This window comes from Capricornis sumatraensis, chromosome 20 (assembly GCF_032405125.1).
Source record: "Capricornis sumatraensis isolate serow.1 chromosome 20, serow.2, whole genome shotgun sequence".
NCBI lineage: Eukaryota > Metazoa > Chordata > Mammalia > Artiodactyla > Bovidae > Capricornis > Capricornis sumatraensis.
This window is the reverse complement of record NC_091088.1, coordinates 70,096,612-70,122,516: the sequence shown is the minus strand read 5'-3', so window position 1 is coordinate 70,122,516 and position 25,905 is coordinate 70,096,612. Positions and strand designations below refer to the sequence as shown.

General features: G+C 42.3%; 2 protein-coding genes across 2 annotated transcripts in view; both read left to right on the top strand.

The window, feature by feature from the left end:
• The first annotated feature begins 759 nt into the window (after positions 1-759).
• LOC138097108 (zinc finger protein 211-like) overlaps positions 760-25,905 on the top strand; it is a 40,988-nt gene continuing 15,842 nt past the window's right edge. The window contains exons 1-2 of the mRNA XM_068993349.1: positions 760-847; positions 12,846-12,972. Of these exons, the coding sequence (XP_068849450.1) occupies positions 764-847; positions 12,846-12,972 (211 nt within the window). The 5' untranslated portion in view covers positions 760-763. The remainder of the gene's footprint in view (positions 848-12,845; positions 12,973-25,905) is intronic.
• LOC138096135 (zinc finger protein 418-like) lies at positions 4,638-11,513 on the top strand. Its single transcript, XM_068992213.1, is given in 4 exon segments — positions 4,638-4,936; positions 5,021-5,762; positions 5,836-6,040; positions 11,311-11,513. Coding segments are annotated over 4 exon segments (1,449 nt in total).

Sequence of the window (25,905 nt, the reverse complement as noted above, 5' to 3'; positions counted from 1 at the left end):
GAGGGAATTTCTGGCTTTTCCTTGCTCACAAGTCATAAAGAGGTAGTACTGAGGATGGAGTCACGAAGGAGACCTCAGCCAGCCGCCGTTCCATTACCAGGGCTCTGGTCCTAGGCAGAAATCCTGGGAAAGTTTGAGCCCCTGGAACATCACCCAGGTCACCTTCCTCCATGGTCTGCCCATTCCCATAGATTCCCAGGACTGCAGAAGCACTTTTGGTAAATGGAGGTTGTCCCTGTCCCTCAATTATTCTCAAGCCCATGCACGCATTCTTTGTATTTGAGAAGGGTCTTGAGGCTCTTCACTTGCCATTCACCCAGACCCTTGGTTTGGGAAGGAGAACCCCATGTTCAGGGTCGTGAATGCAGGCCGGGGTTTGTTGAGGAGGTTCCTATTTTCCATCATCGATGGAAGGAAGTGTGAAACTGGTCACTTTTGTGAGGCTGAACTGGTTTAGGTAAGTGCAGGTTTTTGTTTTTGTTTTCTTTTTATCTCCTGGTGGGAATAAACATAGGGAAGAGCAGGATTTTGGCTTGAAAGGACTACCTGTGTTTTCTGGAGCCAATGGGAGGGTCAGATCAAAGGAGGGAGGTGTTTTTTTAACTCCAGGTTTCAGGAGGCCCCATCTGACTGGGCAGTGGGGGAGATGTGCGAAGAAGTTGGATGGTGGTTTTTTGGGAGTGAGTTTGTTCATTGTTTTATTTGTCCCTATTGTACCAGGGCAGTGTGACCTTTGAGGATGTGGCCGTGTACTTCTCCTGGAATGAATGGTGTCTTCTTGATGAGGTTCAAATACGCCTGTACCTTGATGTCATGCTGGAGAACTTTGCACTTGTGTGCATGCTGGGTAAGGCCTACACACCCATCTCACTCCTCAGAGCTAGGCTCTGCCTTTCTCCTTTTCCCCTGGGGCAGGTATGTTCTTCTCACAAATGAACCATGGGCACTACTTCTTCAAAAAGCTGAGTTATATCCTGTGGTTAGTATAGCTAGGAAGAGAGCAACCTCAGTGCCAGAACACCTGTATCCCCAAATTTGCAGCTGAGGATTCAGGGTCAGTAGTCTTTGTTTTTTTGTTTTTATAATTTTATTAAAATATTCTGTTCAGTTCTCAACTTTATGTTAATTTTTGCTGCACAGCATAGCTACTAAGTTTTTTTTAATACACACACATACACACAGTTTCCCTTACGGTTTATCACAGGTACTGAATATAGTTTCCTGTAATATGACATCAAGACCTTGTTTATCCATGCCATGTTTACTAGTTTGCATCTGCTAACACTATGCTCCCAATCCTTCCTTCACTTACTTCCTTCTCACTTGGCAGACATAAGTTTGTTCTCTATTCCTGAGTCTGTTTCTGTTTCCTGTATGTTTATATGTAGATATATAGTGTTATATTTCAGATTCCATAAAGAAGTGAAATCAAATGGTATTTGTCTCTTTCTGACTTACATCATTTGAAAATATTTTCTCCCAGTTTTTAGGTTGTCTTTTTTTGTTGCTTTTGTTTTGTTTTCAGAATTTTTTTTTTTTTTTTAAATTTTTTGGATGCATTGGGTCTTTGTTGCTGGGAGGATTTTCTCTAGTTTGGTGAGCAAGGTTTACAGGTTGGTTTCAGTACTTGTGGTCTGAGGGTTTAGTTGCCCTGTGGCATGTGGAATCTTCCTGGACCAGGGATCTTATGGATTCTTAACCACTGGACTGCCAGGGAATTCTTGACATGGATTCTGTTTATTGGTTTTTGAATGTTACATTATCCTTGTGTACCTTGCAGTAATCCCAGTTGATCATGGTGTGTGTATATATATATATATATATATTTTTTTTTTCTTTTTAAGTTTTTGATTCAATTTACTGATATTTCATAGCATGTAGATCTTTTAGTTGAGGCATGTGAACTCTTAGATGCAGCATGTGATATCTAGTTCCCTGACCAGGGATGGAATCTGGGCCCCTTGCTTTGAGAGTTAGGAGTCTTAGCCAATGGACCACCAAGGATGTCCCTCCTCTTTCATTTTTTCCCCCCTTTTCTTTCATTTTTGATATTATTAATTTGTCTATTGCCTCATTTTCACGCTGACTAGAATCCTTTTTATATTATTGGCCATTTTAAATAACAAGGTTTTTTGGAGCTTTGTTGATTTTTCTATATAGTAGTTTCATAAGGTAAAAGCACAGATAATTGATTTTAGGTCTCCTTTTGCAATATGTTCATTCAATGCTATAAATTGCCTTATAAACACTGCTTTCACTTATTTTGATAAATGTTGTGTTTATTTGAAAATACTTAAAAAGTTTTCTTCAGTTCAGTTCAGTTGCTCAGTCATGTCCAACTCTTTGTGACCCATGAATCACAGCACGCCACGCCTCCCTGTCCATCATCAACTCCCGGAGTTTACCCAAACTCATGTCCATTGAGGCGGTGATGCCATCCAACCATCTCATCCTCTGTCGTCCCCTTCTCCTGCCATCAATCTTTCCCAGCATCAGGGTCTTTTCAAATGAGTCAGCTCTTCACATCAGGTGGCCAAAGTACTGGAGTTTCCAGCTTCAATATCAGTCCTTCCAATGAACACCCAGGACTGATCTCCTTTAGGATGGACTGGTTGGATCTCCTTGCAGTCCAAGGGACTCTCAAGAGTCTCCTCCAACACTACAGTTCAAAAGCATTAATTCTTCAGTGTTCAGCTTTCTTTATAGTCCAACTCTCTCATCCATACATGACTACTGGAAAAACCATAGCCTTGACTAGATGGACCTTTGTTGACAAAGTAATGTCTCTGCTTTTTAATATGCTGTCTAGGTTGATCATAACTTCCCTTCCAAGGAGTTAAGCGTCTTTTAATTTCATGGCTGCAGTCACCATCTGCAGTGATTTTGGAAAAATAAAGTCAGCCACTGTTGCCACTGTTTCCCCATCTGTTTGCCATGAAGTGATAAGACCAGGTGCAGTGATCGTAGTTTTCTGAATGTTGAGCTTTAAGCCAACTTTTTCACTCTCCTCTTTCACTTTCATCAAGAGGCTCTTTAGTTCTTCTTCGCTTTCTGCAATGAGTGGTGTCATCTGCATATCTGAGGTTATTGATATTTCTTCTGGCAATCTTGATTCCAGCTTGTGCTTCTTCCAGCCCAGTGTTTCTCATGATGTACTCTGCATAAAAGTTAAATAAGCAGGGTGACAATATACAGCCTTGACGTACTCCTTTTACTATTTGGAACCAATCTCTTGTTCCATGTCCGGTTCTAATTAAAAGTTTTCTTAAGATTTCTTTTTTGGGACTTCTTCTTTGACCTATGTTTTATTTGAAAGTCTATAGTTTAATTCTCAAAATTTGGGGATTTTTTTCAGCTATCTTTGTGTTACTTTTTTTTTTTTTGAAAATCGGTCAGTCATGTCCAACTCTTTGTGACCCCATGGACTGTATAGTCCATGGAATTCTCCAGGCCAGAGTACTGGAGTGGGTAGCCTTTCCCTTTTCCAGGGGATCTTCCCAACTGTGTTACTGATTTTTGTTACAATTCCGCTGTGCTCTGAGAAAAGACATTGTATGATTTCAGTTGTTTCAAATTTGTTAAGGTATGTTTTCTGACCTAGGATGTGGTCTATCTTGTGAATGTTATATGTCAGCATGAATAGACTATTGTTCTGATTTTGGATGGAGTATACTAGTAGTCTTTAGGTGTCCTTACATCCAGCTGATTGATGGTGGTACTTTTCAGTTCAACAGCATCTTTACAGATTTTCTGTTTGCTGAATCTGCTCATTTCTGGTAGAGCAGTGTTGAATGAAGTCTCCAACTATTATAGTCTCCAACTATTATATCTGTTTCTACTTGTAGGTCTGTTTTGCTTCACATTTAAATATTCTATTGTTAAGCACATAAATGTTAAGGATTATTTTGAAATCTGAAAAATTGACTCCTTTATCATTGTGTTATTCTCTTTATCCCTGATGACTTTGTTTATGTTAAGTCAGCTTTGATATTAATATAGTAACTATTTTTTTTTTTTTATCTTTTCCTCTTCTATTTGGCTGTGAGACATGTGGGATCTTAGTTCCATGGCCAGGGATTGAACTTGCACTCCCTGCATTGGCAGTGCAGTGTCTTAACCACTTGGCTGTGAGAGCCACATCCAATCCTTGTGTCCTGGACATAGTGAGACCAGCTGCTTCTTCAGTTTAATCCCAGTTCATGTCCTGAACACGATTCCGTGGACTGCCTCTTTCATGTATCAGATGTACAGTTGTGATGATGTCATTCCCTCCAATAAAGTCAACCTGTTTGTTTTCAGGTTCTTGTGGAGTCCAGGATGCAGAGACATGTTCTGAACAGAATGTATCTGCAGAGAGAGCATCACAGATTAGGACTCCCAGGGCAGAATTGTCTCCTGAGAATACCCAGCCCTGTAAGATATGTGTCCCAGTCTTGAGAGACATTTTACATTTAGCTGAAGAGCAAGGAACAAATAGGCAGCAGAAAGAATACACATGTGGGGCATGTGGGAAACAATTCTATTTTACTGCCAATGTTCAGCAGCACATTGGAGTGAAATTCTGCCAGTGTCATATGGGAAGACCTGCATATTTGAAAAGCTGTATGATCCATGCAGCAAGGAACCTGTCTATCAACATGGAGATTGGAAATGACTTCCTGGCCAACATGGGAGTTCAGAAACAAGCCACTAATTCCAGGATGCCACGAAACAACAGTAAGGAGTATGATGCTGTTTTTCACAGTGGAAAAAGTCATCAGAGCTGGGGAGAAGGCAAGATGGTCTCTAACCCCACAGATACACTTGTTCAGGATGAAGAAGCCCTCACTGGTGAAGGATTTTGTGAGTTCAGCAAATGTAGGGAAGCCTGCACCCAAAGAAATAGCCTTATTCAGCACGAGGAAGTTCATGCCAGAGAAAGGTCTTATGAATGCAGCCATTCTGGAAAATTTTTTGCCCACAAATCTGGCTTCCTTGCAGGTCAAAGATTTAACTCTGGAGGAATGCTATATGCCTGTCCTGAATGTGGAAAGTCATTTAGCCAAAGGAGGTACCTCAGAATCCATAGAAAAATCCACACTGGAGAAAAGCCTTATAAATGCAAAGAATGTGGTAAATCTTTCATCCAAAAGGGGAGGTTAATTGACCATCAGAGAGTTCACACTGGCGAACGGCCTTATGAGTGCAGTGAATGTGGAAAGTCTTTTGTTGCTCTGCGTGGCCTCCAGTATCATCAGAGAGTTCACAGTGGCGAGAGGCCCTATGGGTGCAGTGAATGTGGGAAATCTTTTATCGCTAAATCTGACCTCCATTATCATCAGCGAGTTCATTCTGGAGAAAGGCCTTATGAGTGCAGTGAATGTGGGAAATGTTACATTGATAAGAGAGGTCTTCAGTATCATCAGAGAGTTCACAGTGGAGAAAGGCCCTATGAGTGCAGCGAATGTGGGAAATGTTTTATTTTTTCAAGTGGTCTCCGGTACCATCAGAGAGTTCACAGCGGAGAAAGGCCCTATCAGTGCAGTGAATGTGGGAAATCTTTTATTGTTAAGAGAGGCCTCCAGAATCATCAGAGTGTTCACAGTGGAGAAAGACCTTATGAGTGCATTGAATGTGGAAAATGTTTTATTGATAGGTCACGTCTTCATCGGCATCAGAGAGTTCACAGTGGAGAAAAGCCTTATGAGTGCAGAGAATGTGGAAAGTGTTTTACTGATAAGTCAGGCCTTCATCGTCATCAGAGAGTTCACACTTCTGAAAGGGCTTAAATGTTGGTAATCCTTTAGCCAGAGACAGCTTCTACATATCCATAGGAAAATCCTCACTGAAGAAAAGTCTTACGAGTGCAGTGAATATAATAAATCTTTTCTCCAAAACTGGAACATAATTGTACATCACAGAGTTCATGGTGGAGAAAGGCCTTACGCCTGCACTGAATGTTGGAAATCCTTTAGCTGAAAGAAGTACCTCAGTACCCATAGCAAAATCCATAGTGGAGAAAAGCCTTATCAGTACAAGAAATGTGATAAGTCTTTTACCTGTAAGTACTGTTTCATTGGACATCAGAGAATTCATACTTTCAGTTCAGTTCAGTCACTCAGTCGTGTCCTACTCTTTGCGACTCCATGAATCGCAGCACGCCAGGCCTCCCTGTCCATCACTATCTCCCGGAGTTCACTCAGACTCATGTCCATCGAGTCCGTGATGCCATCCAGCCATCTCATCCTCTGTAATCCCCTTCTGCCCCCAATCCCTCCCAGCATCAGAGTCTTTTCCAATGAATCAGCTCGTCTCATGAGGTGGCCAAAGTACTGAAGTTTCAGCTTTAGCATCATTCCTTCCAAAGAACACCCAGGGCTGATCTCCTTTAGAATGGACTGGTTGCACCTCCTTGCAGTCCAAAGGACTCTCAAGAGTCTTCTCCAACACCACAGTTCAAAACATCAATTCTTCGGCGCTCAGCTTTCTTCACAGTCCCAACTCTCACATCCATACGTGACCACTGGAAAAACCATAGCCTTGACTAGACGGACCTTTGTTGGCAAAGTAATGTCTCTGCTTTTCAATATGCTATCTAGGTTGGTCATAACTTTTCTTCCAAGGAGTTAAGCGTCTTTTAATTTCATGGCTGCAGTCACCATCTGCAGTGATTTTGGAGCCCCCAAAATAAAGTCTGTCACTGTTTCTACTCTTTCCCCATCTATTTCCCATGAAGTGATGGGACCAGATACCATGATCTTTGTTTTCTGAATGTTGAGCTTTAAGGCAACTTTTTCACTCTTCTTTTTCACTTTCATCAAGAGCCTTTTTAGTTCCTCTTCACTTTCTGCCATAAGGGTGGTGTCATCTGCATATTTAGGTTATTGATATTTCTCCCGGCAATCTTGATTCCAGCTTGTGCTTCTCCCAGCCCAGTGTTTCTCGTGATGTACTCTGCATAGAAGTGAAATAAGCAGGGTGACAAAATACAGCCTTGACGTACTTTTTTTCCTATTTGGAACCAGTCTGTTGTTCCATGTCCAGTTCAAACTGTTGCTTCCTGACCTGCATATAGGTTTCTCAAGAGGCAGGTCAGGTGGTCTGGTATTCCCATCTCTTTCAGAATTTTCCACAGTCTATTGTGATCCACACAGTCAAAGGCTTTAGAAAGGCCTTATTAGTGTAATGTATGTGGTGAGTCTTATATATTCTCTCTGGCTTCCATTTTCATCTGGGTTGTCACAGAAGAGAAACACTATATGCACAGTGGATATAGGACATCCTTTAACCAAACCCACCAACTGAGTTCCTTTAGGACAATCCACACTAGAGAAAACCCTTACGAGTGCAAGGAATGTGATCAATCATTTTCCTGAAAGTGCCACTTGATTAGCTGTCAAGTAGCTCACACTGAAGAAAGGGCTTTATGAGTATCGTGATATGGCTGGCAGTGATATTGAGGGATTTGAGGTAGTAAGAAGGTGGGAAGTACCTATGCAGCAAACGGACACTTTCTAGAAGAAACTGAAGCACAGAGATGCTGTATCATGTTTGTGATCTCTTCTCAATGGATACGGATCTGGGACTTAATTCCAGGTTACCTGTTTCAAGATTTAGGGAGTCTGGTCATTTTACCCCCTCCTGCTCCCTCCAGGTTTGGAGACTGAGAGAACACCTTGTCCGTCCTGACATTTCTGCACCCCTCATCACCTGCCTGATGAGCCCTGCTTATGCCCTAGCCTCACGCTGATTACCTTTTTTCTGAAAACCAACATTGATGACTTTCCTGTAGATCGTTCCATTTAGCTACTCAACCAAACCGGTGCTGTGATTCAGTTTTTATTATTGCTATTTGAGAAAGAAGGGGCATCCATCTCAGAGAGGTAGAGGGCTTTTCATAAGGGCTCTCTCTTGTCAGACCTTTCGTGAGAGTGGTTCCTCTTCACTGCGCATATACGCTGGCGGCCTTTCTGCTGCTCAGAGCAGGGACTCTCCTGTGTTCCACCATGAACTATGCACACCTGATGCCTGCATCACCACCAGGGGCTCCAGCTTCATTTCCACCTATGCACAATTCTTGCAAACACTCTTCCCTTGGGAAGTTCTTCACAGGGACAGCAACACTAAGCCAGAGACTCCAGACTCGCTCGTTGGGTCACTACATTTTACACTGGCTTCACCACTTCAGGATGTGCCTGTTGTCCCATCATGCAGTTGACCCACTCATGTTCTAGGCAGTGTGAGGAACACTGAAGAACTAAGTATCCTCTGTAGTCCTCACATAGCCTGGTCTGCAGCGTTCTTCCTTTTAACCTCTGTGTGTCCTGTCACTGCTCCTCCTACCCCCACTCACTTCGAAAAATGGAAGTCGCCCAGTAATGATTGTTAATCAGTAAGAACTTGCCCCCCCCCGCCCCCATCATTAGGAAGCGCAGTTGATGAACATTTCTTTTTTTTTTTTTGATGAACATTTCTAAAAATATATTTTTGTTTGGAAACTTTCTTTACAGTATGTTGGTTTCTTTCATACAATGACATGAATCAGTCATAAGTATACATATGTACCCTTCCTCTTGACCACCCCCCCCACTCCATCCCACCTGTCTAGGTTGTCAGCACTGAGTTGAGCTCCCTGTGTTATACAGCAACTTCTCACTAGCTATTTTACACATGGTAATTATATATTTCAATGAGACTCTGAATTCCTCTCACCATCTCCTTCACCTGCTGTGTCCATAAATCTCTTCTCTATGTCTGTATCTCTGTTCTCTCCCTGTAAGTTCATCAGTACCATGTTTCTGGATTCCATATGTCTGCATAAGTAAACTATATTTGTTGTCCTTTTTTGACTTTGTATAATGGGCTTTTAAGTTCATCCACCTCACTAGAACTGACACATTGATTACTTTTTATGGCTGAGTAATACTCTATATACTGCAACTTCTTTATCCATTCATCTGTCAGTGAGTATCTTGGTTCCTTCCATGTCCTAACTATTTTAATATTGCTGCAGTGAACATTGGAACACATATTTTTGAATTACCATTTTCTCAAGGTATATGGTGAGAGTGGAAATTGATATAGACATTATGGAGAATAGTATGGAGATTTCTTAAAAACTAGGAATAAAGCTACCATGTGACCCAGAAATTCAACCTATGTTAAAATCTAAGACTGGATGCATGCTGATACCTCCAATGAAGGCCATGTAACAGCAGTGTGAAATCGTGATTTTAATTGCACCTGTCAAGATTCTTGAGGTTGAGTGTTGTTTCTTAATATCTCTTTACCTATGTGTTTTGTTTGAAGATCTTCCTATTCTTATCTTTTGCCTTTTATTTTATTTCCCCATTTTCTCTTTTTTTGATGAATAGGAGAGCAGGTAAACAAGAAAGACATCTGTGAGAGTTCACCCATTAGCCAGTAATGTCAAGGATGTCTGCACAGAATTTGGAATACTGAAAGAATATGTTCTCATGTTTTCCTCAATTTCTTTAGTATGCATGATGTAATGACCAGATACACTATACACATTTAAGATAAATCTGAATTTTTAACATATGCTACTTCAGTCTTAAGTGTAGACATTAAGTTAGAAAGTAAATTAAGGCCTATTTTATAATGTTTGCCAATTTCTGTGGGTGTAAATACTCCCATAAACAGTGTCAGATTGCCAGCATAATGTCACTTAACCTGGAGTTGGGGACCTTTGCCAGTAGCCCACCATTGTGTACTTACCCCCTTTACAAGTTCAGTATTTCTACATATAATTTTAAGAATTTTACATTACTTGAATATTTATAAAATGATAGGTTTTGGATATTAGTTTTAAACATTTCATGGATGTATAGTTGACTTAAATTTAACGTGTTTAAAATGTGCGTTTTGATACTTATGCACACCCCTTGAACCTACCATTTTTAATTCATCTTCAGCGTTAAAATCATGATGCAAAAGCATATTCTAGTTTTTAAAATGTATAATTGTATTTACTTACTTATTTTTGACTGTGCTAGATCTTTATTCCTGTGCAGCCTTTTCTCTAGTTGTGGAGAGTGGTGGCTTCTCTTGTTGCACACTAGCGGCTCTAGGTCATGGGCTTTGGTCATTGTTCCCAGGCTCTATAGAGCGCAGGCTCGCTAGTAGTGGTGTATGGGCTTAGTTACTCCGGGGGTATGTGGGATCTTTCTAGACCAAGGATCAATCGAACCTGGGTCTCTTGCGTTGGCAGGTGGGTTCTTTACCACTGAGCCTTGAGTGCAGCCCACCACTTTTGTGAGACGATTTTCAAATGTTTATATAAGTGGAATGACTATTGGGTCCTTCCCCTATGTTATATCATCTATCTTATCTTATTTTTTGTGTGTTTTTGTAGCATCATGTACTTTTGTGTTTTTTAAATTTATAATCCCAGGTATGTCATTGCATATGTAACTTCTTAGAATGCATTTGTAAACTAAGAGAGCCCTTATGTAACTCCAGTAACTTTATTGCACATGAAAGTGTTCTAAATATTGCTGAATGTTAGCCCAGCAGGGGACACAGTGTGACAGAGTTTGAATGCTGACCACCCTTCATTGCGGCCTGGATCTACAAACTCATGTACCACAGCACAAAGGGAAATGAGAAATGAGACCTTGTTGGGAAAATACGGTGGGAATTGCAGACCCAGGGCCAGAGAAACACACAAACGCTCCAGAGAGATGTTGGGACAGGCATGTGAGATGGATGCCCAGAGTTCTGGGCTTGTTACAGTATGGGTGAAAGATCGAGTTCAATGTTAAAGTAAAGACAGTTGAGAATTTATAGCCAAGAAGAAATGTTAAGGGACAGTGGATGGAAAAACACTGGCATGAAAGACCATAAAGGCAAAAAATAAAAAAATAAAAAAAAGAAAGACCATAAAGGCTGTTCTTTGCAAGCCAACTTGAGACTCTTGCCATAGAAATCAGAGAGTAAACATAGGAAATGTGTTTGATTAGATATCAATATGGGAGTTATACATGCTAAGTTACCTTTATCTCTTGTTAGGCTTCATCAAGCCTGTTAAATATCAACTTTCTGCATTCCCATTCAGGGTATTGTAGACTTTTTTCTTAAATGACTTCAACACTTCAAGCTGCATGCATTTCAAGAGTAATATAATGTATGTTTACTTTCAGTTACCAACGGATGTCAAATAGGGTAGGCTTCAAGGAGTCTGAGATTGTCTATAATACTTCAGTGATCAGTAGCATTAAAGAATTAAAATGCTCTGAAGCACCCTATTTTCGTTCCCTCATGGGGCCCCCATCCTCTTTAGAAATGTGGAACCACCCTCCTCCACCTCAGGTGATTTCTCTGCGATCCTCGCGGTGCCGCTGGGCTTTTTTTCTTGGGGCTTCCAGAGTGGGGCGCAATTGCTCAAGGTTGTGGCACTACATTACCCAGAAGATTTTGCGCTGAGGCCACCTTCAGCCAATGACAATCCAAAGGCAGTGCATTTCCTAGAGGCGGAACATCCGGTAGGGGACTTCCGGTGGTTCGGTGGCTGACATTTTGGTCGCTACTGAGACAGTGGAGCTGAGCAGAAAGTCCGGAGTGTGTTGTTGGAGAGGGAGGTGAGGGGCTAAGGCATAGTTGGACGCTTTGCCCGTACTGCGCAGGGTTGCAGACGTCGCCGTAGGCCGAGAATAACCGTGCCGAGTCCGACTCGGTTGTTCGAGTGTTGTCGCTCCGCCCACAGGCTACGATGGCGGCGGCTGCGCTGTCGGCCCCACATCAGGTAAACGCTTCGTGCTCCAGGTTCTCCCCTGCCCATTTCCTCACTGAAGTACTGATGCCCAGAGTTAGAAGCCTGCTCAGGTCGCTTTATCTCCGGCCCCTGGTTCAGAACATGCAGGCCTTCTGAGGTGGTGTCCTTACTTCTGAAGACAAGAGTAATGCACCTGAAGCAGGATCGCTGGGGAATCTATAGTACATTCTGTTTCTGTGAGGAGCAAAGTTTGAGGCCAGGCCGCAGCTCGAGTACTAGATGAGAGGTTGTATTGTACCTTTCTTCTTCGGGCCTTGGGAGCCGTGGAGCTTGAGCAAAGGAAGGACACGATCTAGTCGAGCTTTTAAAAGTTCTCCAAAGACTGTTCAGTGGAAGAAAAGTCTGTAGGGGCTGATGAGTACTTGGAGCAGAGGGAAGTTGTGGCTTTTTCACGGTAGCATCTGGTAAAGGGTAGCACTGACGATGGAGTCACGGAGGAGAGGTTAGCCAGTCAGCTGAGGCTCCCTGGTCCTGGTAGCAGGCAGCGGCCCTGGCATGTCCTGAGTCCCTGAAGCACCGCCCTGGTCACTCTCCTCCGTGGCCTTCGTGTTCCCGCAGATTCCCAGGGCTGCAGAAGCACTTTTAGTAAATGGAAGTAGTTCCAGTCCCTCACTTGTTATCACTCCCAGGCGCTAATTCTCTGTATTTGACTAAGGTCTCGGGGCTCTTTACCTGTCATCCTACCAGTTTTTTGGTTTGGGGACCTTGGGAGCCCCATGCCTGGGTTATTGAGTGCAGGTCTGTTCTATGGAGGAAGTATGGAACATTACTCCTGGAACCCGTGTCAGTCCATGGAAGTGCTTTGAGGTGAAGCCGAGCTGGTTTAGGAAAGTGCAGGTCTCCTTTTTTTTCTGGTGGGAATAAGCAACAGGGAAGAGCAGGATTTCAGCTTCAAATGACTGCCTGTGTATTCTGGAGGCAATGGAAGGTTCAGATCAGAGGAGGGAGATTTGCTTCCCGTTGTTTCTAGGGGGTTACATGTTACTGGGCTGTGGGGAGATATGTGGGAAAATAGGTGGTGGCTCTTCAGGAGTGAGACTGTTCATGGTTTTATTTGTTCGTGTTATACCAGGGCAGTGTGACCTTTGAGGATGTGGCCATGTACTTCTCCTGTGAGGAATGGTGTCTTCTTGATGAGGCTCAGATACAGCTGTACCTGGATGTCATGCTGGAGAACTTTGCACTTGTATGCATGCTGGGTAAGGCCTGCACAACCACCTCTGTCCTCTGGGCCAGGCTCTTTCTCCTTTCCCCCAAGGACAGCTCTTTACTCCTCACATCAGTGCTTTTCTTAAAGTGCTGAGTTATGTGCTGTGGTTAGTATGTCTGTGAGAGTGCATCCCTACTCCTTAGTGCCGGAACACCTGTAGCCCCAAATTACAGCTGAGGATTCAGGGTCAGTAGTCTTTTTGTTTTGTATTTAATTTTATTGAATTATTGTTGATTTACAATTTTGTTTTAATTCCTGTTGTACATTAGGTTCTGCTGGTTATCCATTTTAAATACAGCAGTACATGTCTGTCACAAACTCTAACTATCCACGCCCTTCTCTTTTCCCCTCTGGCAACAGCAAGTTCATTGTCTAAATCTTTGAGTCTGGTTCTGTTTCCTATATAAGTGTGTATGTATCAGTTTTTTTAAATTTCATTTAAGCGATATTATATTTATCTTTCTTGCCTAAGGTCCTTTCTCAATGACCTGGTTTAAAGAAGCCCTTCCCCAACACGTACACACATTAGTCACTCTCTGGGATGTTTCCCTGTTCCTAAAAGCACCTTTGAGGTGACCTGATTTCTTTGCTTACATGTTTATGATCTGCCTTCCCCACTTAGAGTGCTAGTATCCGAGAGTGCTTTTATACTTGCTTCACAGCTATGTTCACAGCCTGGAAAAGAGTACCTACTGTATAGTAGTGAAAGGTTGTTGTTGAATCACGACACCGGGATTCTTGGCCCCTGGAGGAGAAGAATTCAATCCGGGGCCAGAGACGAGGCTTGATCGCTCAGAGTTTTTGTGTAATAAAGTTTTATTAAAGTATAAAGGAGATAGAGAAACCGTCTGACATAGGCATCAGAAGGGGGCAGAAGGAGTGCCCCCCTGCTAGTCTTCAGGTGGATGTTATATAGTTACTAGCAGTCTGTTAATGAAAGAAAGGAATGTCTTAAAACTCAGAATGGCACCAGGCCCCTCACCCGTAAGATGCATTTGGGTATAATCTTGGCACCAAATGGTTCATCTTGGGCCATAAAATGATTAACTTGAATCTTGAAGAAGGGCAGATCACCATTCAAGTAGTTTCATTTACATAGATTAGAGGCACAATATCTGAGTATAACATATTGTTTGTCAAGTAGGTTCTGAGCCAAAAGGCGGAACCGACTTGAAGACAGAGTTTGGGGTAAATGTATACTACATTAGCATCAGTTCAGTTCAGTTCAGTCGCTCAGTCGTGTCCGACTCTTTGCAACCCCATGAATCACAGCACGCCTGGCCTCCCTTTCCATCACCAACTCCCGGAGTTCACCCAGACCCACGTCCATCGAGTCAGTGATGCCATCCAGCCATCTCATCCTCTGTCGTCCCCTTCTCCTCCTTCCCCCAATCCCTCCCAGCATCAGAGTCTTTTCCAATGAGTCAACTCTTCGCATGAGGTGGCCAAAGTACTGGAGCTTCAGCTTTAGCATCAGTCCTTCCAAAGAAATCCCAGGGCTGCTCTCCTTCAGAATGGACTGGTTAGATCTCCTTGCAGTCCAAGGGACTCTCAAGAGTCTTCTCCAACACCACAGTTCAAAAGCATCAATTCTTCGGCGCTCAGCCTTCTTCACAGTCCAACTGTCACATCCATACATGACCACTGGAAAAACGATAGCCTTGACTAGATGGACCTTAGTTACCAAAGTAACGTCTCTGCTTTTGAATATGCTATCTAGGTTGGGCATAACTTTCGTTCCAAGGAGTAAGCGTCTTTTAATTTCATGGCTGCAGTCACCGTCTGCAGTGATTTTGGAGCCCCGAAAAATAAAGTCTGACACTGTTTCCACTGTTTCCCCATCTATTTCCCATGAAGTGATGGGGCAGGATGCCATGATCTTCATTTTCTGAATGTTGAGCTTTAAGCCAACTTTTTCACTCTCCTCTTTCACTTTCATCAAGAGGCTTTTCAGTTCCTCTTCACTTTCTGCCATAAGGGTGGTGTCATCTGCATATCTGAGGTTATTGATATTTCTCCTGCCAATCTTGATTCCAGTTTGTTTCTTCCAGTCCAGCGTTTCTCATGATGTACTCTGCATATAAGTGAAATAAGCAGGGTGACAATATACAGCCTTGACACACTCGTTTTCCTATTTGGAACCAGTCTGTTGTTCCATGTCCAGTTTGAACTGTTGCTTCCTGACCTCCATACAGATTTCTCAAGAGGCAGGTCAGGTGGTCTGGTATTCCCATCTCTTTCAGAATTTTCCACAGTTTATTGTGATCCACACAGTCAAAGGCTTTGGCATAGTCATTAAAGCAGGAATAGATGTTTTTTCTGGAACTCTCTTGCTTTTTTGATGATCCAGCAGATGTTGGCAATTTGATGTCTGGTTCCTCTGCCTTTTCTAAAACCAGCTTGAACATCAGGAAGTTCACGGTTCACATATTGTTGAAGCCTGGCTTGGAGAATTTTGAGCATTACTTTACTAGCGTGTGAGATGAGTGCAATTGTGCAGTAGTTTGAGCATTCTTTGGCATTGCTTTTCTTTGGGATTGGAATGAAAACTGACCTTTTCCAGTCCTGTGGCCACTGCTGAGTTTTCCAAACTTGCTGGCATATTGAGTGCAGCACTTTCACAGCATCATCTTTCAGGATTTGAGATAGCTCCACTGGAATGCCATCACCTCCACTAGCTTTGTTCGTAGTGATGTTTCTAAGGCCCATTTGACTTCACATTCCAGGATGTCTGGCTCTAGGTGAGTGATCACACCATCGTGATTATCTGGGTCGTGAAGATCTTTTTTGTACAGTTCTTCTGTGTATTCTTGCCATCTCTTCTTAATATCTTCTGCTTCTGTTAGGTCCAGACCATTTCTGTCCTTTATCGAGCCCATCTTTGCATGAAATGTTCCCTTGGTATCTCTAATTTTCTTGAAGAGATCTCTAGTCTTTCCCATTCTGTTCTTTTCCTTTATTTCTTTGCATTGATTGCTGAAGAAGGCTTTCTTATCTGTTCTTGCTATTCTTTGGAACTCTGCATTCAGATGCTTATATTTTTCCTTTTCTCCTTTGCTTTTCACCTCTCTTCTTTTCACAGCTATTTGTAAGGCCTCCTCAGACAGCCATTTTGCTTTTTTGCATTTCTTTTCCATGGGGATGGTCTTGATCCCTGTCTCCTGTACAATGTCACGAACCTCATTCCATAGTTCATCAGGCACTCTATCTGTCCCATCTAGGCCCTTAAATCTATTTCTCACTTCCATTGTATAATCATAAGGGATTTGATTTAGGTCATACCTGAATGGTCTAGCGGTTTCCCTACTTTCTTCAATTTAAGTCTGAATTTGGTAATAAGGAGTTCATGATCTGAGCCACAGTCAGCTCCTGGTCTTGTTTTTGTTGACTGTATACAGCTTCTCCATCTTTGGCTGCATAGAATATAATCAATCTGATTTCGGTGTTGACCATCTGGTGATGTCCATGTGTAGTCTTCTCTTGTGTTTTCGGAAGAGAGTGTTTGCTACGACCAGTGCATTTTCTTGGCAAAACTCTATTAGTCTTTGCCCTGCTTCATTCCACATTCCAAGGCCAAATTTGCCTGTTACTCCAGGTGTTTCTTGACTTCCTACTTTTGCATTCCAGTTCCCTATCATGAAAAGGACATCATTTTTGGGTGTTAGTTCTAAAAGGTCTTGTAGGTTTTCATAGAACCGTTCAACTTCAGCTTCTTCAGCGTTACTGGTTGGGGCATAGACTTGGATTTCCGTGATATTGAATGGTTTGCCTTGGAAACAAACAGAGATCATTCTGTCATTCTAGAGATTGCATCCAAGTACTGCATTTCAGACTCTTTTGTTGACCATGATGGCTACTCCATTTCTTCTGAGGGATTCCTGTCCACAGTAGTAGATATAATGGTCATGTGAGTTAAATTCACCCATCCCAGTTCATTTTAGTTCGCGGATTCCTAGAATGTCGATGTTCACTCTTGCCATCTCCTGTTTGACCACTTCCAATTTGCCTTGATTCATGGACCTGACATTCCAGGTTCCTATGCAATATTGCTCTTTATAGCATCGGACCTTGCTTCTATCACCAGTCACGTCCACAGCTGGGTATTGTTTTTGCTTTGGCTCCATCCCTTCATTCTTCCTGGAGTTATTTCTCTACTGATCTCCAGTAGCATATTGGGCACCTAATGACCTGGGGAGTTCCTCTTTTGGTATCCTATCATTTTGCCTTTTCATACTGTTCATTTGGTTCTCAAGGCAAGAATACTGAAGTGGTTTGCCATTCCCTTCTCCAGTGGACCACGCTCTGTCAGACCTCTCCACCATGACCTGCCCGTCTTGGGTTGCCCCACAGGCATGGTTTGGTTTCATCGAGTTAGACAAGGCTGTGGTCCTAGTGTGATTAGATTGACTAGTTTTCTGTGAGTATGGTTTCAGTGTGTCTGCCCTCTGACGCCCTCTTGCAACACCTACCATCTTACTTGGGTTTCTCTTACCTTGGGCGTGGGGTATCTCTTCATGGCTGCTCCAGCAAAGCACAGCCGGTGCTCCTTACCTTGGATGAAGGATATCTCCTCAGCGCTGCCCTTCCTGACCTTCAACGTGGTATAGCTCCTCTAGGCCCTCCTGTGCCCGCGCAGCCACCACTCCTTGGACGTGGGTTGATTTTCCTGGCCGCTGCCCGTGGCCTCAGGCACGGGGTTGCTCCTCCTGGCCGCCGCCCCTGGCCTCGGACGCGGGTTGGCTCCTCTCGGCTGTTCCTGCACCGTCGCAGCCTGGCACTCTTGTCCGCTGCCCCTGACCTCGGATGTGAGGTAGCTCCTCTCGGCCACGCTGAGTGCGCTGGCCGTCATCGCAGCTGCTGGCTTAAGATAAATATTTCCATAAAAAAAAGACAGTGGTTAACTTCAGGTGAAACCAGGTGTCACTATGGCAACACAGAATTTTAAGAGAAACCTCCTTTTAAATTTGTATAGAGAAGGAAAAAATATTGCTAGTTTGTTTCCTCCTGCTGCTGAAGAGAGATAAAAGTGTCTGACACCTGCAGGCTATCTCCTCCGTTTGGAGCCCTCTGGCCTTCCTGCCTGTTACCCTCTCAGTAGGTGCTCAATGTGATGATGTGTGAAGTCGCTCAGTCGTGTCCGACTCTTCGCGACCCCATGGACTGTAGCCCACCAGGCTCCTCCCTCCATGGGATTCTCCAGGCAGGAGTACTGGAGCGGGTTGCCATTTCCTTCTCCAGGGGATCTTCCTGACCCAAGGCTCGAACCCGGGTCTCCTGCATTCCAGGCAGACGTTTTAACCTCTGAGCCACCAGGGAACTGGCACATTAACTGGTTGAGTCGCTTTTCCAGTAAACAGATAGAAATATGATGTTTCTTCCCACAGAATACTTTCAGTTTTGGTTGGTTTGAATCTATTCTAGTTTTCCCAAGTTTTTATTTTGTAACGGGTTATAGCTGATTAACAATGTTGTGATAGTTTCAGGTGAACAGGGAAAGGATTGGGCCATCCATGTACAGGTATCTGTTATCCCCCAAACTCCCCTCCCATCCAGTCTGCCACATAACATTGAGCAGAGTTTCATGTGCTGTATAGTAGGCCCTTGTTGGTTATTCATTTTAAATACAGGAGTGTGCACATGTCCACCCCAAACTACCTAACTATCCCTTCTTCTAGTCCTTCCTCCTGGCAGCCATTCTCTAAGTCTGACTCTTTCTGTTTTGCAAATTCATTTGTATCATTTCTTTTTAGATTCTACATATAAGGTATGTCATAACTGTTTCTCCTTCTTTTTCTGACTTGACTTCTCTCAGTATTGATGATCTCTAGGTCTGTCCATGTTGTCGCAAATGGCATTATTTCATTTTGTTTTAGTGGCTGAGTACTATTCCATGGTATATAAGCACGATAGCTTCTTCATCTATTCATCTGTCGACAGATATTTGGGTTGCTTCCATTTCTTGGCTATTGTATACATTAGTGCAAGGAATATTGGGGTGCATGTATCCTTTCAAACTATGTTTTTCTCTGTATACATGCCCAGGAATGGGATTGGTGGATCATAAGGTAACTTATTTTTCTTGTTTTAAGGAACCTCCGTAGTGTTTTCCATAGTGACTGTACCAATTTACATTCTCACCAACAGTGTAAGAGGTTTCCTTTTTCTCCACACTCTCTCCCAAATTTGTTATTTGTAGACTTTTTACAAATTAGTTAATTAATTTACTTATTTTAATTTTGGCCACACTGGGTCTTCGTTGCTTTGCTGGATCTTTTCTCTAGTTGCAGAGAGAGGGGTCTCCTCTCTAACTGAGGTGTCTTCTCTTGCGGTGTCTTCTCTTGCTGTGGAGCATGGGCTGTAGCCCCGCAGGCTTCAGTAGTTGTGGCTTGTGGGCTCTAGAGCACAGAGCTAGTACTTGTGGTGCACAGGCCTAGTTGCTCCACGGCACATGGGATTTTCCTGGATCATGGATTGAACCAGTATTCCTTGCATTGCAAGGTGGATTTTTAACCACTGGACTATAAGGAAAAACCATATTTGTGGACATTTTACTGATGGCCATTCTGTCTGGTGTGACATGGTACCCCATTGTATAATAGTTTTGTTTTGCATTTCTTTGATGATTAGTAATGATGAGTACCTTTTCATGTGCCTATTGGCCATCTGTATTTCTTTTTTGTTTTTTTTGGAGAAATGTCTAAAAAACCTGTCTTCCGGGTTGGGTTTTTTTGTTATCAGTTGTACTCGTCTTTATGTATTTTGGAAATTAAGCCCTTGTCAGCCACAGTATTTGCAGTGGTTTGTCTTTTTGCTTTGTTTATGGTCTCCTTTGCTGTGCAAAAGCTTTTGTTTGATTTTGTTGTTGATCACTCAGTCAGTCGTGTCCATTTCTTTGCAACCCCATGAACTGCATGCTAGGCTTCCCTGTCCTTCACCATCTCCTGGAGTGTGCTTGTGTCCAGTGACTTAATGGTACCATCCAACCATCTCATCCTCTGTTGCTGTCTTCTCCTCCTGCCCTCAGTCTTTCCCAGGATCAGGGTCTTTTCCAGTGAGTTGGCTCTTCGCATCAGGTGGCAAAAGCATTGGAGCTTCAGCTTCAGCATCAGCCCTTCCAATGAATATTCAGGGTTGATTTCTTTTAGGATGGAGTAGTTTGATCTTTTTGCTGTTTAAGGGACTCTCAAGAGTCTTCTCCAGTGCCAGAGTTTGAAAGCATCAAGTCTTAAGTGCTCAGCCTTCCTTATGGTCCAAGTCTCACATCCGTACATGACTGTGGGAACATCTGTACATGACTATGTTTGAGTAGGTCCCATTTATTTGTTTTTGCTTTTATTTCTCTTGCCTTGAGAAACTGTCAAGATCAGTGGTCTTCCATCAGCCTGATTTATTTCTCCTTGTTTGCCCTCTTTTTGGCCAGGTGACTTTCCAAGTGAATGGTACCCAAGTTTTACTCCATTCCTATACCTGACATTTTTTTTTCTTTGTGCCTGACTCTGCAACAGTGTTGTCACTGACATGGTTACTACTGAAACAGACCATGAGATGTTTCTGCAAGATCTTTTTTCAAGGTTCCAATTTCTTTATATCCATGCCAGCATCTGTTAGTTTCTGTTCTTTTGTTTTGGTCTCCCCAGGGGACTTCCCTGGTGGCTCAGGTGGTAAAAAGCGTCTGCCTACAATGCGGGAGACCCGGGTTCGATCCCTGGGTTGGGAAGATCCCCTGGAGAAGGAAATGGCAACCCACTCCAGTACTCTTGCCTAGAAAATCCCATGGACGGAGGAGCCTGGTGGGCTGCAGTCCATGGGGTCACAAAGAGTCGGACACAACTGAGTGACTTCACTTCACAAGGGGCATGCAGGATGTTATTTCCCTGAGAAGTGATGACCAGGGATTGAATATCTGCCACCTGTATTGGCAGTATGCAGTCTTTTTAAAAAAATATTAGGGAATTGAAGGTATGAGTGCAAGGTTTTTCCTTTTTGTGTTTTGTTCTTTGTTGATAGTATTTATTTATTCATTTGGCTGCCCTGGGTCTTAGCTGTGGCACTTCAGGTCGTTGATCTTCAATCTTTGTTGCAGCATGTGGCATCTTTAGTTACAGCATGTGAACTCGTAGTTGTGGCATATGGGATCTAGTTCCCTGACCTGGGATAGAACCCGGGGCCTCTGCATTGGGAGCCTGGAGTTTCAGCAACTGGACCACCAGGGAAGTCCTTGTTGTTTTCTTTTCTTTTAATCATTGCTGTCCTAATGGATGTGAAGTGGTATATTTTCGCATTTTGATTACATCCCTCATGGTGTGCTTATTGGTCATTTGTATATCTTTAAAAAATATCTACCCAAGTCCTTTTTAAATTTATTAATTTGGTTGGCTTTTTAGTTGTTGTTGAATTACGAATTTATCCATCGATTCTGAATATCAGTCCTTTACAATTTATTTATTTGGTTGCGCTGGGTCTTTGTTGCTGTGCACAGGCTTCTCTTTAGGGTGGCTTCTCTCTCTCAGGCTCCAGTGCACAGGCCCCAGAAGTTGCAGCACCAGGGCGCAGGAGTTGCCATGTGGGGGCTCTTGGATGTGTGGGCTTCAGTAGTTGTGGCGCACAGGCTTATTTACTTACATGTGGAATCTTCCAGACCAAGGAGCGAACCTGTGTCCCCTGCATTGGCAGGTGGATTCTTATCCACTGTACTATCAGAGAAGTTGGATATTAATCCATTTTTGTATTTGTGTTTTGGAAATGCTTTCTCCCAACCTATGGTTTCTTTTTTACTGTGTTTATAGTGTCCTTTGATGTACAAAACTTTATTTTTTTTCTCTTTTCCCCACAGCTTTCTTGAGGTATTATTGACACATGATACTGCATAAGTTAAAGGTATGCAACCGAAATTGTTCCTTTTTATGAGGCCCAGTTTGTCCTGTATGTTTTTCCTATGAATTTGTAATTTTATCTCTTAAGTTTAGATCTTTGGATATTTTGAGTGAGTTTTTGTATATAGTGTTAAATAAGGTTCTATTTTCATTATTGTACATGTGTGTATCCAGTTTTCCTAGCACTGTTTGTTGAGAAGACTGTCTTTATTGAATGGTAATGGTCCTCTTGTTAGTAAGTACTGGATGATATATTTGAGGGTTGATGTTTAGACTCTTTAGTCTCTGTTTTATTCCATTAGAATATATATCTGTTTTGATGTCAGTAGCACACTGTTTTGCTTTCTCTAGCTTTGTAAGAATTTTAGATTCATGTGTTGTGGGTCCTTAAACTTTGTTCTTTTTAAATAAAATGTTTATTTGTTTAACTGTGTATTTATTTTGGCTGCATTGGGTCTTAGTTGCATCATGTGGAATTTTTGCCTCAATGTGGAATCTTTTGTTGCAGCATATGGGCTCTTTACTTGTGGATCACAGGTTCAGTAGTTGTGGCTTTTGGGCTTAGTTGTTCCAGGGCATGTGAAATCTTAGTCCCCCAGATAGGAATCTAATCCAAGTCCCCTGCATTTCAAGGAGGATTCTTAACCATTGAACCCCCAGCGTGAACATCTGGAAGTTCACGATTCACATACTGTTAAAGCCTGGCTTAGATAATTTTGAGCATTGCTTACTAGTGTGTGAGATGAGTGCATTTGTGCAGTAGTTTGAGCATTCTTTGGCATTGCCTTTCTTTGGGATTGGAATGAAAACTGACCTTTTTCAGTCCTGTGGCCACTGCTGAGTTTTCTAAATTGTTGGCATATTGAATGCAGCACTTTTGCAGCATCATCTTTTAGGATTTGAAATAGGTCAGCTAGAATTCTGTCACCTCCACTAGCTTTGTTCATAGTGATGCTTCCTAAGGCCCACTTGACTTCACACTCCAGGATGTCTGGCTCTAGGTGAGTGATCACACCATCATGGTTATCTGGGTCATGAAAATCTTTTTTGTACGGTCCTGTGTTTTCTTGCCACCTCTTTTTAATATCTTCTGCTTCTTTTAGGTTCATACCATTTCTGTTCTTTATTGTGGCCATCTTTGCATGAAATATTCCCTTGGTATCTAATTTTCTTGAAGATATCTCTAGTCTTTCCCATTCTTTTGTTTTCCTCTATTTCTTTGCATTGATCACTGAGGAAGGCTTTCTTATCTCTCTGTGCTATTCTTTTGAACTCTGTATTCAAATGGTTTGGTCTTTCATTTTCTCCTTTGCCTTTAGCATCTCTTCTTTTTTCAGCTATTTGTAAGGCCTCCTCAGACAACGATTTTGCTTTTGTGCATTTCTTTTTCTTGGGGATGGTCTTGATCACTGCCTCCTGTACTATGTCACAAACCTCTGTCCATAGTTCTTCAGGCACTGTATCTATCAGATCCAATCCTGTGAATCTATTTGTCACTTCTACTATATAATCATAAGGGATTTGATTTAGGTCATACCTGAATGGTCTAGTGGTTCGTTTCCAAGGCAAACCATTCAATATCACAGTAATCCAAGTCTATGCCCCAACCAGTAATGTGGAAGAAGCTGAAGTTGAACAGTTCCATGAAGACCTACAAGATCTTCTGGAACTAACACCCAAAAAAGGTGTCCTTTTCATTATAGGGGACTGGAATGCAAAAGTAGGAAGTCAAGAGATACCTGGAGTAACAGGCAAATTTGTCTTTGGAGTACAAAATGAAGCAGGCCAAAGGCTAACAGAGTTTTGCCAAGAGAATGCACTAGTCATAGCAAACACCCTGTTCCAACAACACAAGAGACGACTCTACACATGGACATCATCAGATGGTCAACACCGAAATCAAATTGATTATATTCTCTGCAGCCAAAGATGGAGAAGCTCTAGTTCAGTTCAGTTGCTCAGTCACGTCTGACTCTTTGCAACCCCATGAATTGCAGCACGCCAGGCCTCCCTGTCCATCACCAACTCCTGGAGTTCACTCAGACTCAACGTCCATCGAGTCAGTGATACCATCCAGCCATCTCATCCTCTGTCATCCCCTTCTCCTCCTGCCCTCAATCCCTCCCAGCATCAGAGTCTTTTCCAGTGAGTCAACTCTTCGCATGAGGTGGCCAAAGTACTGGAGCTTCAGCTTTAGCATCATTCCCTCCAAAGAAATCCCAGGGTTGATCTCCTTCAGAATGGACTGGTTGGATCTCCTTGCAGTCCAAGGGACTCTCAAGAGTCTTCTCCAACACCACAGTTCAAACGCATCAATTCTTCAGTGCTCAGCCTTCTTCACTGTCCAACTCTCACATCCATACAAACCACTGGAAAAACCGTAGCCTTGACTAGACGGAGAAGCTCTATACAGTCATCAAAAACAAGACTGGGAGCTGACTGTGGCTCAGGTCATGAACTCCTTATTGCCAAATTCACACTTAAATTGAAGAAAGTAGGGAAAACCACTAGGCCATTCAAGTATAACCTAAATCAGTTTATTTATATCCTTTTAATAACTTCCTGGGGATTTGATTTGGATTACATTGAATTGATCTGGAGAAGGAAATGGCAACCCACTCCAGTACTCTTGCCTGGAAAATCCCATGGACAAAGAAGCCTGGTAGGCTACAGTCCGTGGGGTCACAAAGAGTCGGACACAACTGAGTGACTTCACTTTTGCTTTCACTTTCACATTAAATTGATAGGTGAAGGTGGACATAACTGACATCTTGACAAAAGTGGAATGTGAAATATCTTCGACACTTAAGGAGTGTGAAATATCTTTCCATTTATTTAGTTCTTTGATTTCTTCATCAGAGTTTTTGTCATTTCCCTCATGTAGGTCTTGTACATGTCTTGGTAGGTTTATAACTATTTCTTCCTTTCTCTCTCCATTCTTTCAGGGGGTGTTAATGTACATGGTATTGTGTTTTCTGGGGACTTCTCAGGTGGTGCTAGTGGTAGAGAACCTGCCTGCCAGTGCAGTTGATGTTAAGAGATTCTGGGATAATCGCCTGGAGAAGGAAATGGCAACCCACTCCAGTATTCTTGCCTGGAGAATCCCATGGACAGATGAGCCTGGCAGTTTATCGCCCATAGGGTAACAAAGAGACATGACTGAAGTAGCTTAGCACATTGTGTTTTTAATTTCAAACTTCACTTGTTTATTGGTGATGTATAGGAAAGTAATAATTGACTTTTGTATAGTATTCTTGTATCCTGAAACCTTGCTGTAATTGCTTTTGAATTCCAGGATTTTTTTTGTATGTGTATATGTGTATATTTTGTTTTTATATAGCTGGTTATTCCGTCTGAGAAGGAAGGCAGTTTTATTCTTTCACTCCCTGTCAGTATAACTTTTATATAACTTTCTTTTCTCATTGAATTAGTTATGACTTACAAAGTTGAATTCTTCATCTTAGTGGGAAAGTTTCTAGTTTTTGTCTAGGAAAGTGTGATGATACCTGTAGGGTTTTATTTTGATTGTGAAGTTAAAGAATTTTTCTATTTTTAGATAGCTAGGAGAGGGAGATTTTGATCATGAATGGGTATTGGATTTGGCCAGATCCTTTTTTTTTTTTTTGCATCTCTTGATGAGATCATGTATTGGTGGGTGCTTTTGTTTGGACATGCCACAGCTTGCAGTGCTTTAGTTCCCTGACTGGGGATTGAACCCCAGCTGAAGCAGTGACAGTGCTGAGTCCTAAGCACTAGACTGCTAGGGAATTCCTGCATGTTCATATTTAAAGTGGGTTTTTTGGAGGGAATATGTACTTGACTCGTTTTTCTGAATTCACTCTGATAATGTCTTTTTTCATTGGTGTATTGAGACTATCAGTGCTTAATATAGTCATATAGTTGAATAAATATATAATGAATTTGTTACCATTTTCTACCATTGCCTTTATTCTTTTTCCTTTGTTTGTTGTCCACTCTTTTTCATTTGTTAATTGAGAATTTTGTGTGATTGCATTTTCTCTTCTTTGTTAGCATATCGTGTATACTTT